General features: G+C 40.3%; 1 protein-coding gene across 1 annotated transcript in view; it reads right to left on the bottom strand.

Annotated features, from left to right (window-relative positions):
* Positions 1-1,386: 1,386 nt before the first annotated feature.
* Positions 1,387-18,237, bottom strand: part of LOC138761191 (rasGAP-activating-like protein 1) — a 325,463-nt gene continuing 308,612 nt past the window's right edge. Inside the window, exons 20-22 of the mRNA XM_069932922.1 lie at positions 14,792-14,912; positions 13,457-13,536; positions 1,387-5,161 (exon numbers count right to left, since the gene is read on the bottom strand). Coding sequence (XP_069789023.1) covers positions 5,013-5,161; positions 13,457-13,536; positions 14,792-14,912 — 350 coding nt within the window. The 3' untranslated portion in view covers positions 1,387-5,012. The remainder of the gene's footprint in view (positions 5,162-13,456; positions 13,537-14,791; positions 14,913-18,237) is intronic.

Here is an 18,237-nt window from a genome sequence, read left to right as displayed (position 1 = left end):
TACCTTTTCTTTGGTGCACCTCTGTCACGGTGGCCAGTGGAGAGCTCGCCATATAACACGATCTTGGGAAGGCGATGGTCCTCCATTCTGGAGACGTGACCCACCCAGCGCAGCTGGATCTTCAGCAGCATGGACTCGATGCTGTCGACCTCTGCAATCTCGAGTACTTCGACGTTAGGGATGAAAGCGCTCCAATGAATGTTGAGGATGGAGCGGAGACAATGCTGGTGGAAGCGTTCTAGGAGCCGTAGGTGATGCCAGTAGAGGACCCATGATTCGGAGCCGAACAGGAGTGTGGGTATGACAACGGCTCTGTATACGCTTATCTTTGTGAGGTTTTTCAGTTGGTTGTTTTTCCAGACTCTTTTGTGTAGTCTTCCAAAGGCGCTATTTGCCTTGGCGAGTCTGTTGTCTATCTCGTTGTCGATCCTTGCAACTTAATTGTTGGATTAATATATTAAACTAAATCTGTCACTACAACCAAAGGTGATAACGATTGTTTTAACTTTAATGTCTGTTTTTAATCATTGTTGTACTGTGATTTTGCATAATCAAGTTTGATTAATAAATGAAAGCCTAATTTCTTCCTTCACTGCAGGGATATTTGATCTGTTAATTATGTGACAGTTGTAGAATATGTGTAAAATATAAATGGTTTTGAATGAAATCTCAGCAAAATGAAAGGGAGAAACTGAACTCACATTTATAAATTGAGTTGTTAAGTCACAATGCTGGAGGAACGTCCATTGGAGGTAAAGATGTATTTCTGACATTTCGGCCCGAGCCCTTCTTCAAGGTATCTTTACCTCCTGTGGACACTATAAGACCGGCAGCATTTCTGTGTTTTACCATGGTCACAGCATTGGGTGAAATGTGGGGACTGTCGGGCAAGGTCTTGAGGGGTGTGGGGAGGGCATTACTAAAAGCTCAGCCTACAGCCCAGGTGGTAGTTAATCCACCACTGCCATGGACAGACATGTCAGTGTGGGAAAAGCTTGTGGAATTGAAATGGTTGTCCACTGGAAGGATCTTGCTCTTGCAGCGGACACAGCGCAGGTACTCAAAACAATTTCCCAGTTTGCTTCCAGTTTCCCCAAAGTAGAGAAGGCCACATCAGGAGCACCAGACGCAGTAAATGACCCCATGCAGATAATTCCTTGGTGATGAATCAGAAAATGAGTATTTCAGACATTGTTTAGTGAATGTTACATGATTGACATTTAAGATGAAGAGTAAGATGGGTGAAGGTAACAATCCAGAACTTCTTCCTTTGGTGTGGACCGATTCTCATATTCCTAAGGAAGTGCTCCTCAGTTGAGGAAACCCAAACCTTTATTTGCAGTGTGGAATTCACGAAGAGCAGAAAGCAAAATTGTTATGTGCCTGATAACATTTTAATTTTTTTGTACTGTCTTTTAGACACCATGATAAATATTGAGCCGCACATTAATATACATATAATAATGCAGTGCAAAGCACACATGTTCCAAAGCCTGATTTCAGCCAGAAGTCGTCACAGAGAGGACAAATACATATCATTTCAAAATTCTCAGCAAAAAGCTCGTTTGATGATTTTATAAAACATTTATGTAAATAAACACTAGCAAACATCACTTGGCCTTGCATTATTCCATACTGGGACCAACAAGGACTTGTGTTCAGCACACAAGATCATTTTATAGATGAAGTACAAATCATTATACATTCACAGACTGCAAATATTGATCCCCAATATACAGTAGATAGTTCTTTTTTTAAAAAAAATCACATTAAAAGGTTATTCAAATTTGCTTACAATATTAATATTAAGGCAGTGTTGATATACATGGGCCACTCCACCAGCGCAGCATGTATATACATATAAACAAATCCTCGCCTTTGTAAATACAGCAGCATTCACACAACTGTAAAATACACTGACCAATTATTCTGATATACACATGCACATTTTTATCATCTATAGTACCTTTGACCAACATTTGATACAATTTCATACTTGACCATACAAACAGAATACAATAACAGGATACAATGACCATTGTAGAATCTTTGCATTTAAATCACTTCCACTGAACTTAGTCAAGGACAACATGTAATTAAAAGCCAAAATAACGTCAGTGCTATGACAGTAATGGCTTTAGAGTGCAAATAAAATAGCAGTATTTGAATGGGAAGCTTTCTCCTATGTCACCCCATGAGGTTTTTCTTCTTACCCGATCGCCCCCCCCCCCCCCATCCAGGTGGGTAGGGGCTCAGGTCTGCATGCCTGCAAGCACTGCTGCTTCACTGTGCACATCAAACACTAGCAACAATGGAAGTTGGCTTCTCAGGATTCAAGCTAAAAGCAAATAAGATTACACATCTTGTTTGCAAGCAGAAGCAAGTCTCATCCTTAGCTGCTCCAGGTTCCCACCATCCTTAGCACAAATTAACTTTGGGCAAAAAATAATTTAATACAAGGTTTGCTGGGTGTGGAAGTAATTAATTGGGGAGACTCTCCCTGGACTGCCCTTAGTTCACAACTGGTGGTGCTGCATTAACTTGGAGTAAAAGGAATAGAGTGAACACTTGCTAAACATGGCAGAAGAATTAAAGATTTACAAGAACTGTATTGAAGGCAGTAGCTTAACCCTCTGGATTCCGTATCCGTTTTCAGGGATTACCAACAAGCACATATGCTCCGTGTCCCAGTTCCCCAGGACTGGTTTTATATCCAACCGGTTCATGCTGGTGTTTACCCATGGACCCAGTCAGGAGTATACGTTATGAAAGGTTAAAGATGGCCAGAGACCAAAGTGTTAATACCACACAAATCTCAATATAACGGCTGTTCTAAAATTTAGATGCAATTTTGACAAAAAAAATAATTAATGGAGATTAGCTAGTTTTGTTGTAGATTCATAACTCGAGACCCAGACCTCATGGAATTTATTGCAGTTTCCCTTGCGTGGCAAATGCTTCTGGGGTTTTATGATGGTAATGAGCCATTAATTGGTCCGAATCTGAGGATGCAGGAAATAATGTTTAGTGGTGGACTAAATTAGCATCACATTTTAAATACACGCCTCCATTAGTAGTCTTGTTGCAAGGAGAAGGACAATTACAATAAAATGTGTTATAAATGCAGTCAATTCACTCTGACACCACTGGTGCATCTGACTCAGACTGATAGCAATGCCAGGTAATGCGGAGGAAGGTTGGGGTAACACTACCAATACCCTTTGGAATAATCAAATAAAAACATACGTACTGGTCTGGAAGGGAGCTGGAATTGCTGGCAAGAGGAATACTGTGAAGGGAAAATATTCCAGTGGTCCATAATTAAATGATGAAGTTAAAAATAATATTTATCTATAAATTTAGGGGAACTATTGCTACTTAAATTTATTGTGCCATTAAATCATTACCTCACATTTATATTGTGATTTAATTCTGGTAGCACAAAGAGGTTTTGGAGATGGAAACAAAGACTTGATTCTGTATCTTAACAACCTCTCCTCCTGCACACATGACAGCATCCAGTGACTTCCACATTTTAAATAAAAGTGCTTTATATTCATGGAAGCTTCCGAGAACAATTTTACACTCCTTGGCCTGAAATTTTCACTTTGTTCTTAACTACCTAATAGTAGATAGGATAGGGTCAGAAAGTATGTGAACTGTCCCTGGTCTTTATGTCTGGACAAAGTGGTCAATTTAAACAAATAGCTGCACAACAGCTGATCTTCTAGCAATGCTGTCATCTCTGTGATATTTCACATCCACAAACATTTATGCGCAAATCACATAATTTTTGGCCTGGTTAGTAAACAAATAAAAATGCTCCAGATTCCATGGCAGGTATTTAAATAGAAACCAAAAATAACATTTTATTGGTCATCATTTTATATGTGTAAAGGAAGACTATAATAAAATGCAAATGGCTTTGCAAGGAAAATAATCTTCAAGTTCCACTCATTTGGTGACGTGATCTTAAAATCAATGAAAAAGGTTTCTCAACGTGTCATTCATGGATTTCTGCTCACCAGTTTGTAGCAAGTGAGAATCAGCAGAAACAATTTAAATGGCATTAAGGTCAAGAGCCTTCCATTAATATTGTGTGTTTTCTTTCACTAAAAGTGCCTTTTATACGCTGGAATATTAGTTATTCCCAACAATATACAAAAGTGCTGGAGAAACTCATCAGGCCCAAAATGTCGACTGCGTACATGATCTGTTGAGAGTTCTTCCAGCTCTTTTAACCTTTATTATCTCCAAATTCACTGAAGTGCCCTGAATACCATGATCAGGAGGCTTTTGGGTTGATGCATCAGAAGTTTAATGAATTCATAAACAGCCAGTCAGGGAAATAGATTTGACGATAAAGCCAACAGAAATGGGTTCATATAATATGCAAATTCCCAAAGAAAAATCAAATGAGCACATTTAATCCACAACATCTGTTACTCTCACACATTACTTAACTGCAATAATAACCTCCTGATTAAAAAAAAATATACAAGGATTTACAGCTCAGACTGGAGCAACAAACTCTGCCAGGAACAAAATAATGACGCAATACAGCCACATGATAAGCTGCCACTCAGGTCTCTGAGAAGGCCCCCCCTGAACACAGACTTGACTGCACTGAATTACTCTGCAGACATTTAGCATTGTTGTTTTTGCTGTGATACAATTACATATTACTGAGTCAATAATAAAACACCTTCCCCAGTGAGCGGGCAAGAAGAGTTTGGAATCCAGTTACTGCTCATTCACTAAAAGGTGCTTTTGCTTAGCTTCCTCACATTAACACCTTTCCTCAATTTAAATGGCAACCTTCCCCCAAATAGATCTTGGTCGTGCTTTATTTGTGAAAATGATGCAGCTCCTCCCCTCATTCACTGGTCCCTACATGTACATGTTTCAGATGGCCGAGAGGTGAGATGTTAAATTCGCTCTTATTTACATCCCGACCCGGCTGTGGCAAGCTGCGCACAGAGCGTAAACCATTAACGATTCCTGTCAATGACTTAGGGAACCGGCATCTCATTTGCCTGCTCTTCTTCCTCTCGGCTTTCAAAGGCCTGGTGAGCACGTTCAAGGTCCTCTACGACATTCAGAAGCCTGGCTGCCGCTGTTGTATGTCGATCCTGGTACGAGCGACTCTCCTCCACTCCTGCTGCTTGTGACAGGTTGCAGTTGGTTAGTTAGGAGGCTCTGAAGAAACCCAGCCAAACAATCCCATTTCATGCAAAGATAATTTCAGGGGTAGTTAAAGTAATAAGCACTTTAATAACTTTCAATGCTCCATGGCTCAAGATTCAGGATGGTGATGAATGGAGCCCATGGCGAGCTCCACCATGAAGTTGGCCAAGACAGACACTGCTGTCTTTTCTATTTGTTTCTTTGGATTGCCAACAAATAAACTTTACATTATTTTTTCCCCACATGTTACTCTAAAAAAAAACATGGCCTTTGGAACCTGCAGCAAAGGGAGGTGCCATGAGTGCAGCGGTTAGTGCAGAACTAATTCAGCACCAGTAACCAGAGTTTGAATCCGTCACTCTCTGTAACGAGTTGGTACATTCTCCCAGCGTCAGCTTGGGTTTCCTCTGGGTGCTCCAGTTTCCTCCCATCCTCCAAAAATTTATGATGTTTGGATATTAATTGGTGTATTTGGGCACACAGGCTACCCAGAAGAGCCTGTTACCGGCTATAACTCTTAAATTTTAAAAAAAGGATATTTTTTAAGGAAATGGTCCAACCATTTTGTTGTGGTATTATAAATGGTTTAAAACCATGCTATGCATAACTGTGCATGGTTACCAGAGAGTCTCCCCTTTGCTTATCTTCCCAATTCTAAATGATCTTCTCTCCATATCCCCACCCCCACCCACTTCACTGATTTGGCCTTGAGATAAAGCTATTATTCCCTGGTTAATGACAATTAGAAAAGGGATGGGGCAAGAGAACTTGCTAGACGTTTTCCACCTCCTTTGCTGTGTGCCGATTATTTTGATCAGAATAGGTTAATAATGCCTCTGCTTCCTGCAGAATCAAAGGTTTGGCATGTCGCCTGCTCTCACAGATGCTGCAATGTCAGTACCTGTCAGGGTGCATCACTGCATGGTCTTCCCAAGACCACAGCAAACTGTGGAGGGTTGTGAATGTGGTTCCAGCCCTAACGCATACCACATCGCTTAGCTACTGACCCTATCTACACCTCACACTACCTTGGAAAAACAGACAATAAATCAAGAGATCCATCCCACTCCGGCACACTCTCTTCACTTCCCTCCCGTCAGGAAGAAGATTCACAAGTGTAAGATCATGCAACACCAGTGTTAAGGACAGTTTATATCCTGCAGTTATCAGACTCCAGAATGAACCTCACAACAATAAAACTACATTGATTTTACACCGTACCAATTGATCTCTCTCCATATCTCTTCACTTTTGAACGGTCTCATTAGATATATAATATTACAGAACATAGTGTAATACAGCAACGGACAGGCCCTTCGGGCCTCGATGTTGCTTTGACCCATAGAAACCTTCCTAAAAAAAAGTACTAAACTCTCTCTACCCCATAACCCTCTATTTTTCTTTCAGTCATGTGTCTAAGAGTCACTTAAATGCCCCCAATGTTTCAGCCTCCACCACCATCCCCAGCAAAACATTCCTGGCACCCACAACTGCATTTTTAAAAAAGAAACATACCCTGATCTCTTCCCTAAACTTCCCTCCCTCCACTTTGTACACATGTCCTCTGGTGTTTGCTGATCCTGCCCTGGGAAACACGTGCTGGCTGTCCACCCGCTCTATGCCTCTTGTAATTTTGTAGAACTCTATCAAGTCTCCTCTCACCTTTCTATGCTCCAAAGTTAAAGTCCCAGCTCTGCTAACCTTGCCTCATAAGACTTATTTCCCAATCCAGGGAACATCCTGGTAAATCTTCTCTGCACCCTCTCCATAGCTTCCACATCCTTCCTATAATGAGGTGACCAGAACTGAACACAATACACTAAGTGTGGTCTCATCAGAGATTTGTAGAGTTGCAACATGACCTCTCTACTCCTGAATTAAATTCCCCTATTAATGAATTCCAGCATCCCACAGGCCTTCTTAGCTATCCTATCAACCTAAGGGATGTATGGATTTGAACACCCAAGGTCCCTCTGTTCATCTACACTCTCAAGTAACCTACCATTCTATAGTCAGCCTTCTACTGACTATAGAAGTTGGGATGTTATGTTAAAGTTGTATAAGAGATTGGTGAGGCCAAATTGTGTAAGTTTTGGTCACCTAGCTAAGATTAAATTAAATTTCAAAGAGTGCTGATAAGATTTATTAGGATGTTGCCTGGGCTTTAGGAACTGAGTTACAGGGAAAGGTTAAACACGTTAGTGCTTAGTCCTTCCAAAATGCATCACCTCACATTTATCCGGATTGAAATCCATCTGCCACTTTTCTGCCCAACTCTGCATCCTGTCTATATCATTTTGTAACCTTTGATATCATCTTGTAATATACGAGATGGCTGGCTGGTCTGTTTGCAAAACAAATTTTATCACTGCATGTGACAATAAATTTGAATGTGAACTCAATCATTGACTTGGTTCTGGGTTTGAGACTTCTGCCAGATGGCTGAAATTGAATCCATAATGTGATGGTAAATTTGATATTCATCTTCTCGTACAATCTCATAAGTTACAGTTTGGCATGCATTGTGCAAGAGTTACTAGGATTTGGACTAAGAACCATACAACATTACAGCACCAAAATAGCCCCTTCAGCCCTTCTAGCCTGTACTGAACTGTTTTTCTGCACCCACTCTATAGCCCTCAATACCTCTCCCATCCATATACCTATGCAAATTTTTCTTTAATGTTTAAAATTGAGCCCACAGTGACCACACCACTTCAGCTGGTAGCTTGTTCCACACTCCTATCACTCTGAGTGGAGAAGTTTCCCCTAAACTTTTCCCCTTTAACTCTTAAATCTTGGCATCTGGTTTGCTTCTCATCTACCATCAATGGAAAAAGCCTACCAACATTATATATCTCGTAATTTTAAATACCTCTATCAAATTTCCCCTGATTCTTCTATTTTCAATGGAAAAAAAGTCCTAACGTGTTTAACCTTTCCCTGTAACTCAGTTCCTAAAGCCCAGGCAACATCCTAATAAATCTTCTCAGCACTCTTTGAAACCTAATTTAATCTTAGTTAGGTGACCAAAACTTCACACAATTTGGCCTCACCAATCTCTTATACAACTTTAACATAACATCCCAACTTCTATACTCAATAGTTTGATTCACGAAGGCCAATATGCCTAAAACTCTCTTTGCTACCTTATCTACCTGTGAGGCTACTTTCAGGTAACAATCTACATTCCCAAATCCCTCTCGATCTACCACACTCCTCAATGCCATACTATTTTCCATTCATGTTCTTTCTTGGTTTGTCCTTCCAAAATGTAACACCTCACACTTGCCTGCATTAAATTCCATCTGCCGTTCTTTCACCCTATTTTTCCGGCTGATCCAGATCCCTCTGCAAGTATTGAAAACCTTCCTCATTGTCCACAATGCCTCCTATCTTGGTGTCATCTGCAAACTTGTTGATTTTTTTTTTAAACACATTATCATCCAGGTCATTGATATAGATAACAAACAACAATGGTCCCAGTACCGATCCCTGGTCATCAACACCTCTCTCTGGCTTATCCCGCACAGTCGATGTCAAATCCTGTTTACTATTTCATCATGAATATCGAATGTATGAACCTTCCTGACTAAGCTCCCATGTGGGACCTTGTCAAAGGCATTACTAAAGTCCATGTAGACAAGATCCACAATCTTTCCTTCATCAACCTTTTTGGAAACCTCCTCAAAAAACTTTCAGATTGGTTAAACATGACCTACCACATTCAAAGCCACGTTGAGTATCCCTAATCAGACCTTGGCTATCCAAATACTTGTTTATCTGATCTCTTAGAGCACCTTCCAATAATTTACCTATCACTAACATCATGCCCACTGGCTTACAATTTACAGGGTTAATTGTGGCCTTTTTTTAAACAACAGAGCAATGAGCTACCTGTCAATCCTCCAGTACCACATTTTAAATATTTCTGTCAGAGCCCCTGTAAATTACACTAATGTCCCACAAAGTCCAAGGGAACATCTTGTTAGCCTGAGGATGTTTCCACCCTTATTTGCACCTCCTCTTTAATCTACATTGGTTCCATGACCTCACTGCTTGTTTTCCTAACTTCCATTGACTCTGTACCAGTTTCCTGAGTAAATACTGATGCAAAAACCCTTTTCAGATCCCCCCTCCCCATATCCATTAGCTCCATACATAGCCAACCTCTCTGATCTTCAAGGGGACCAATTTTGTTCCTTACTATCCTTTTGCTCTTAATATACCTGTAGAAAACCTTCAGATTTTCCTTCTCATTGTCTGCCAAAGCAACCTCGTGTCTTCTTTTAACCTTCCTGAATTCTTTGAGTTTTTTTCTTGCATTTTTCATTCTCCTCAAATACCTTATTTGCTCATTGACTATGCCTGCTATATATCTCTTTCTTCTTCTGAACCAGATCCCCAATGTCCCTCAAAAACCAAGGTTCCCTCTGCCTGTTAACTCCACCTTTATTCCTGACAGGAACATACAGATTCTGTACTCTCAAAATTTTACCTTTGAAGGCCCTCCACTGACCTCACACATCTTGACAGAAAACAACTTATCCCAATCCACGCTTTCTAGATCCCATTTCCTCAAAATGACCCTTTCTCCAATTGAGAACCTCAACCTGAGGCCCAGACCTATCCTTCTCCATAATTAATTTGAAACTAATGGCATTATGATCACTGGACCCAAAATTTTCCCCAACACAAACTTCTATCAGCTGTCCTGACTTGTTCCCTAATAGGAGATCCAATATTGCACGCTCTCTAGTTGGCACCTCTATATATCAATTTAGAAAACTTTCCTGAACAAATTTGACAAACCTAAGCTTTTTTTTTTACTGTATGGGAGTCCCAGTGAAAATGTGGAAAGTTAAAATTTCCCACGTGTGTTTCCTGCAGCTGTCTGCTATCTCTCTACAGATTTTCTTCTCCAGTTCTTGGGTGATCTATAATACAATCACAGGAGTGTGGTCATATCTTTCCTGTTCATCAGCTCCACCCTTATAGCCTCAGTAGACAAACCCTCTGGTGTGTCCTGAGTACATGTGATATTTTCCACTCCTCCCCCATTCTATCGCATCTGAAACAGCAGAACCCAGAACATAAAGCTGCCAATCCTGCCCCTCCTGCAAAAAAGTTGTACTGATGGTCACTATTACGAGCTCCCGTTTTAGTAAAATAGGATTATCACTGCAAGGGATAGTATCAACAGGAGGGACTGAATGGTCAATTACCATTTAACATTTCACAAACACATCACGTCGCAACCTAGTGATAATTCGATATATTGAAAGAACTGAGGGAAGATTTGTTACAGCCTGTTCCAGAATTTGATGCATTTGCAAAGGTATTGTGGTTTTCCAGGGGGAGAACCCTTCTGACGGCTGAAGAGAAAAGATGGCTTTTTGAAGTAGCTCTTGTGGCCGGCCATTTTTGTGGAATTCAGAGCAAAACATTCTCTGTGAATGACTGGATCTTTTTGGTGGATTGTTTCCCAAAAGACCCTCCTGCCACAGGTCAAAGTGCTTCATTTTGATTGTGACTAACAGTGGAGGTCACTTGGAGAGACTGCTTCATTTTAAGTGTGACGAGCAGTGAAGTTATTTGAAGAGACCGGAGAAGAGATTTGTGGAGGCCGCCCAGTTCGAGTTTTGCCTACAAAAGGACCAGGAGTGTTTTAACTACAACTCGTATGGATGGATATTTCTTCAAAGGCAACGCAAGAAGAATGAATGAGTCTGTAGTAGCCACGACTCCATTCTTCCCATCAGTTCAACATTAAATTTCAAAGGCCTAAACTTCAACATTGAATTTGAAAGACTGAACTTTGATGTAACTTTTTAGATTTTGGCCTGGACTAGTACGTGCGCACACACACACACACGATAAGTGCCCCCACAGATGGGATAGATTTAGTGTTAAGGATAGTTTAAGAGTAAGAAATAAAATTAGTGGTTTAAAATTAAACACTGTCTGGTTCATTGTCTATTGCAGCTCATTACACATGGTTCATAACACCTCAATGTCATAAGTCCACATGCTAATCCATGCTCTAAGCTCGTCTGCCTTTCCTATAATACTTCTTGCATTGATATAGATGCACCAGAGAAAATTTTCACCATGTACAATCTTTCCTATTCTAACGTTACAGCAATTTTCACACCTTTTCCCTCCTCCACTTCCCTTTCTAATCTCGTTTTAACCCCCTGGAGCAACAGTAGCAGGCCTTCCTGCAAGGATATTAGTTTGGCTCCAGTTTGGATGCAAACCATCCATTCGGAACAGGTCCCACCTTCCCTGTAGGAGACCCCAATGATCCAGAAATCTAGAGCCCTCCCTCCTTGTCTTTAGTCACATGTTAAGCTGCATTATCCTCCTATTTCTAACCTCACTTCCTTGTGGCACAGGTAGCCATCCTGTGATCACAACCCTGGAGATCCTGACCTTCAACCTAGAACCTAACTCCCTGAACCCTTTTTCCAAGACCTCCTCACCCTTCCTACATGGCATTTGGCGGCTCACCCTCCCTCCTGAGAAAGCTGTGAAGCTGATCTGAGATATCTCAAACCTGGCACCAGGAAGGCAACATACCATCTGGGATTTTTGATCTTTTCCACAGAACCTCTTATCTGTCCCCCTAATTATGGAATCCCCTATCACTATAACTAATCTCTTCTCCTCACTTCCCTTCTTAGCCACAAGACCAGAATCCATGCCAGAAACCTGATCACTGTGGCATGTCTCTGGTATGCTCCCCACCACCCCCCCCCCCCCCCACCAACATATCCAAAACAGTATTCTTAATATTGACGGGAATGGCCAGAGGGGTGCCCTACACTGCCTGCATGTTCCCTTTTCCTCTCCTGACTGTCACCTAGTTATACCCCCACTGCTTCTTAGGTGTGATACCATCCCTGTAACTCCTGTCTATCATCTCCTCAGCCTACCAAATGATTCAGAGTTCATCCAACTCCAGCTCCAATTCCTTAACTCAGTTTGTAAGGAGCTGCAGCTGGATGCACTTCTTACAGACAAAGTCATCAGGGTTCCTCTTGTTGGGTTCCATGATCACCCAACAAGAGCAATATTCGCCCGCATTGATTGCCATTCCCATTGTCTATAACTAGAAGAAAAAAATATTTAATATAAATATAAACCTGCCCTTACCTGCACCTAATGCTGAATCTTTTTGTTCCTCAAAGAGGGTGGGCCTTACTGACTTCAACTCCTGCTCCACCACCTCAGCTTCTCCTCACCAAAGCCCTTTGAGTCAAAGCCCTGCTGCTCAGACCACTCTAACAACGTCCACTTTCTGCGCAGTCCCTCACTTTTATAGTGATGCTTGGGTCACCTGACCTTGATTCCCCAATCAGCTTCTCCCTGCTGAATCTGATCTTTTCAAATCTTGCTCCAACTGCCTTGGTCACCTGCCATCAACTGCCCAGGGATTAACTTCCTCTTCACTTCATTGTTTCTCTTTTGTCCCAAATGTTGAAAGTAACAATATGATAGCAATTCTAAGGATATTTTTATATTGTTTTGTCAAAATGCACCTGCTTGATTTTGGAGAATGGTTGTAAAATATTCCTTTGAATAATGATGTTGGCAAGGCACTCTATAGAATTGTTCTATGTTTCAATGTATGCTGCTAGTTGCTCCACAAAGATTGGCTGGGAGGATGTTCAGTATAGTTGGGCTCGTAGGTTAAAATTGTGATGAAAGTTCACAACACATAGGGTTATAATTCATGGAATTTAAGGGCAAAGTGTGAAGTGATTGAAGCTATGAAGGGGAATTAATAAGATCATAGAAGGTTGACAGTTTTGAACTCTTCTAAAAATAATAATCAATTAGTATTTTTTCTATTACTAAAGATATTAAAATGATATGAGATTAAAGGCAGTTCTAACGAGCTGGGTCAAAAGTCAGAAGTCCTGGAGCAACTCAGCTAACCTTGCATAGGAAGTAAAGTTACACTGAATCACCAGATGTTTTGGGCCTGAGCGCCCTTTGTCAGGTTATGAATGTCACAGGATAGGAATGATTTCACTGAATGGCAGAATAGACTCAAGAGGCCCAAGTTCATCTACTCCAGTTCCTTGAGTTGTATGAGATACATTGGTCAATAATAGGATAAAAATATCATTTCTGCAATATAATTCTTTACAATAAAAATATTGTTCAAAATTGTGCTATTAGTCCATTTACTAATTCTAGGACATGTACTTCTTAACCATTGTTTATGGATAATTGCCTCTTTATTTAAGAGTCTGGTTACCTTCTTTAGTTCCATCACTCTGTATTCTTTCCTCCTTGTCCTTCACTGGGCTAATGTCTGAAGATTCAAGGTACTTCTTTCTAAAAATAACAAAAAGGAAAGTTACAAAAATCTTCCAGTTTGAGCATATTTTTTGTTCAAAAAGTAGTGCTTTTTTTAATTTCAGCTGAATTTGAAATCTTTTCTGATTGACACTGAATATTTCATGTCACAATTCATAAATTAAAAATTACCTTCAATTCCAATGTGTACCATGAGGAAAAAGCATCAGACAAAATAAATGCTCCTTTTAAAATTGGTGATTGGCACGAACAAGCCAACCAATAGTTTACATTTTGTTGAAGAAACCTGTTTTAGTTTTGACATGTGTTATTCTAAAATGTAAGGACACATTTTAACATGGATCTCTTTCAATGTAACATAGGATATACCAATTTTCATCAAGATTGCACCATCTAAACTTTAAACAATTCAGTACCGCCCTCTGTTACTCATAGTAATTAAGCCAAAATTTTATATTGTATTGTAGGTAAACTATTTAATGTGCCTGCTTTTCATAATACTATGAATGGCTATTAGCTTGGAGTGAGGATATTTACAACTAATTAATTAAACAGCCTTATTTGATGTTGATCATTTAAAATGTTACATTTCAACTTGCTGTTTGTTTTATGAACAGTGATTGGGAATGTAGTGCCATCTCGTGGCACAATCTATGGTTTCAATGTTCTGGTATTTCTGGGTGCTTTTTGATCAGCTGATTTTACTGAGCCAAGTCTTTCCCCTGTTCAGTAATTTAATTTGTACAAGGCAAGATAAAATATTTGATTAATTATAATTTTATTTCCCCTTCCTGACACCAACAGATACATCATAAACACTGAGAAGGAACAAGCTTGGAAAGATTGCGTCTCTCGAGTAAGGGCTTGGCTTTTAATTTTTTTTTCAAAATTTGAGAAAGGTTCATTTTTCTTTCACTGTTCCATAATGTGAGAAAAGTCCTTGAATGTTTATGAATGTCTGAGGTGTTTAGAAATATTCAGAACCTTGACTAGTTTGTCACCCAAACTACGCTTTGTAGCTGTTGAATGGACTGGGATTATTATCCTGACCCAACCATGTTACATCATTGCATTAGGATCAGGCAAACTTCAGTAAATCAGCATTAGTAGTTCTGGTTATATTATATTAATGAAAAAAAAATCAGTCACAAACACTATACAACATACTATCATTGAATTTTTTTTAAAGAAACCATTTTGGGTTCTCCCCCTTCCTGTGACCACATTGGCACATCTGAATGTGACTCAATAGTGAAAGTACCATGTGACTTACTTCAGTTTGTCTCTGCCTTGCAGCAGCTGCTTATAAATAGCCTGAGTCTCAACGGCAGGTTCGAGGGGGTCACTCCAATCTCCAAGAGTTACTGCAGAATGTGTACGGCTGCATCCCTGCACTGTTGAACAAATGGAAAGTTTTCAGCACAGACAGGCCATCAAATACTCCAGTCGTTCTGTTTGCTTTATGATGTCTTTCTTGATATTGTGGGGGAAAATGAACAGTGGCGTCTTTTTTTTAAAAAAAGCTGTTCGGAAATTTAGAACTTGTTAGAAAGCTATTTAATCCTGTGAGAGAATAATGTGAAGTAGGAAAAATCTGCCTGGTTCCAGTTCTGAAAATAGAATAATGTAATAAAACACTGGAAAGACACGTTAGAGATGGTACAGCTTACTGAGCTGGAGATACAACTATCGTTGTCCATTGAGACCAACAGTTAGTGGGTCTAAAACAGTACTTGGTTCATTTAACTGGAGAGTATGCTGAATATCGTTGTATGATCACACAACAATTGCATAAAGGGAATTATCCCATCCTGTCCATACGTGAGGATGACGTATGTACTACCTTCAGGAGAGTGGATCCGAGGAAAGCATCCAGCCCGGAATGAGTACCTGGGCGAGTATTAAAAATCTGTGCTGACCAACTTACCAAGGTATTCATGGATATCTTCAATAGCTCACTCTAGCAGGGTGTGGTACCCAGCTGTTTTAAGCAGGCATCAATCATACCAGTCCCCAAGATGTAAGTGCTAATATCGTCCAGTAGCACTTACATCAACAGTGACAAAGTGTTTTGAGAGGCTGGTGTTGAAGTATATCTGATCCGGTCTGAGCAGTTTCAAGGATACATTCCAATTCACCTATCGTAGATACAGGTCGACGGCAAATGCCATCTCACTAGCTCTACACAAGGTCCTCGAACCTGGACAGCAAAGATTCATTTATCAGGATGCTTTTTATTGACTATAGTAGGGCATTTTAACACCATCATCCCCTCAAAACTGATCAGCAAACTCCAAGACCTGGGAGTTAACACCCCTCTGTGTAATGAGACCATGGATTTCCTCCCCTCCAGACCATAATCAGTGAAGATTGGTAAGAACTTCTCCTCCACAATCACCATCAGTACCAGAGCATCACAGGGCTGTGTTCTAATCCCCCTGCTCTACTTTACACCTATGACTGTGTAGCTCGGTTCGACAATAACACCATCTACAAATTTTCCAATGATACCACAGTAGTGGGTTGCATAAAGGAAGGGGATGAGTCAACATACAGGAGGGAGATTGAAAACTTGGCTGAATGATACACCAACAACAACCTAGTACTCAATGTCACCAAAACTACGGAGCTGATTGTTGACTTCAGGAAAGGAAAGCCAGAGGTGTACAATTCAGTGATCGTTGGGGGATCAGAGGTAGAGAAGGTGAGCAAATTTAGGTTCTTGGGAGTCACCATCTCAGAGGATCTTTCCTGGACCCAGCACACCGATGGTATCATGAAGAAAGCATATCATTGCTTCTACTTCCTCAGGAGTTTGTGGAGGTATTGGTATGATACTAGAAACTCTGGCAAATTTCAACAGAATGTTAAGTGTTCTGACCAGCTAGTATGGGAACACCAATACCCCTGAGTGTAAAGACCTCCAAAAGTTAGTGGGCACAGCTCAGGACATCACAGGGAAACCCATCCCCACTAATGAGTACATCGGAGGGCAGCAGCAATCATCAAAGACCCTCACCACCCAGCACACGCTCTGTTCTCAGTAAAGAAGTCTAGGTGCCACAAGACTTGCACCACCAGGTTCAGGAACAGCTGCTAGCCTCCACCATCAGACTCCTCAATGACAAACTCAATCAGAGATTCACCTAAGGACTCTTAATTATGCACTGTATTGATTTTCTTTTGTTCTCTCTGTTCTGCAGTCAGTTTGCTTATATTCATTATCTGTTTACAGTTCTTTTATTTATTTATATGATTACATTTTGTACAGTTTATTTTTTGCACTACTAATTATGGCTAATTCTGCCTTGCCTGCAGGGAAAAGGAATCTCAGGGCTATATGTGAATGCCACGTATGTAATCTGACAATAAATCCAAAATCTGGAAAATCTGGATTTCAACCATTTTAAATTTTAATATGGGGACTGGAAAAAAAACTGTGCCAACTTTGAACTCAGGTAAGGGGGAGGTGAAGAATTTTGGAAGTCTAAGCAGGGCTCAGTAAATGGTAGACTGGAGTGACCACATCTCAAGTATTATGAGCAGTTCTTGTTGGCCAATTATATCATGAAAATGGCAGAAAAGATTCATGAGGATATGGCCAGGATTGGAGGCCTTGAGTTACAAGCAGAGACCAGATAGACTAGGGATTTTCTCCCTGGAGTGTTGGAGGCTGAGGGATGATTTTTATGGGGCAGCTTGGTTAGTGCAGGAGTGAGCACAAATCTATTACATGCCAGCGTCCAGGTTTGAATCTGGCGCTGTCTGTATGGAGTTTGTCCATTCTCTCCATGACTGGGTTTCCTCTAGGTATTCCACTCTCCAAAGACGTACGGGGTTGATAAGTTAATTGGCCACATGGGTGCATTTGGGAGTCGAGGGCTGGAAGGGTCCATTACTGTGGTAATACCAAATTAAATTAAAATCATGGAGGTCTATAAAATCAAGAGGAGTAAAATAGTATTTTTCCCCAGTGTAGGGAAATTTAAAACTAAAGGACATTGATTTTAGACAAGAGAGGTAGATTAGAAAGGAACCTGAGGGGCACCTTTCTCTCACAGACTGTAGAATGTACATTGAATGAGCAATCAGAAGATTGTTGCTGATACAATTGCAACATTCAAAAGGTATTTGGAAAAAGTACATGGATAAGAAATGGCCAAAATCCAAGCAAATGGGGCCACCATAGGCAGACAAGTTTGGTTGGAGAGCCTGTTTCCATGCTGTAAAACTCCGAATCTATCACCTAAAACTCTGCTGCATGTACAACTTATGCAATTAACGTTACATTTCCATGTTGTAATCCACTTGCAAAATTCAGGTCCATTGATCTCCCAGTTAGTTTTTGTGGCTTCCTTCTGTAGAGTAGTTCTAGGATTGTCTTTTCAAAACTATGCTTTCACGTTGATGTCCCTCCATACTTTCAGCACAGCATTTTTTTACTCAAGTGTTTTCAAGCAAATACACAAACAGAACAATTGCTCAGAGTTGTGATTATCTTTATCAGCTGAACCATAAATGAATGTTTTCACTTGTGTTGATTAAAATATAATCAGATCATTGAGATGGCAACGACAACTAAACTGACTGCAATCACAATATTCAGCAGACTAATTAAAATATACTCACAAGATAAATTGAGAAGATAGTTAAATTGCAAAACCATTTCTATTCATCACATCATCAAATGTAATGTGAAGTGAATTTAATAAAATCCTT

The sequence above is a fragment of the Narcine bancroftii genome, chromosome 4 (assembly GCF_036971445.1).
Source record: "Narcine bancroftii isolate sNarBan1 chromosome 4, sNarBan1.hap1, whole genome shotgun sequence".
NCBI classification, from domain to species: domain Eukaryota; kingdom Metazoa; phylum Chordata; class Chondrichthyes; order Torpediniformes; family Narcinidae; genus Narcine; species Narcine bancroftii.
The sequence above is the reverse complement of the archived record's forward strand: the minus strand, read 5'-3'. Positions and strand labels throughout refer to the sequence as shown.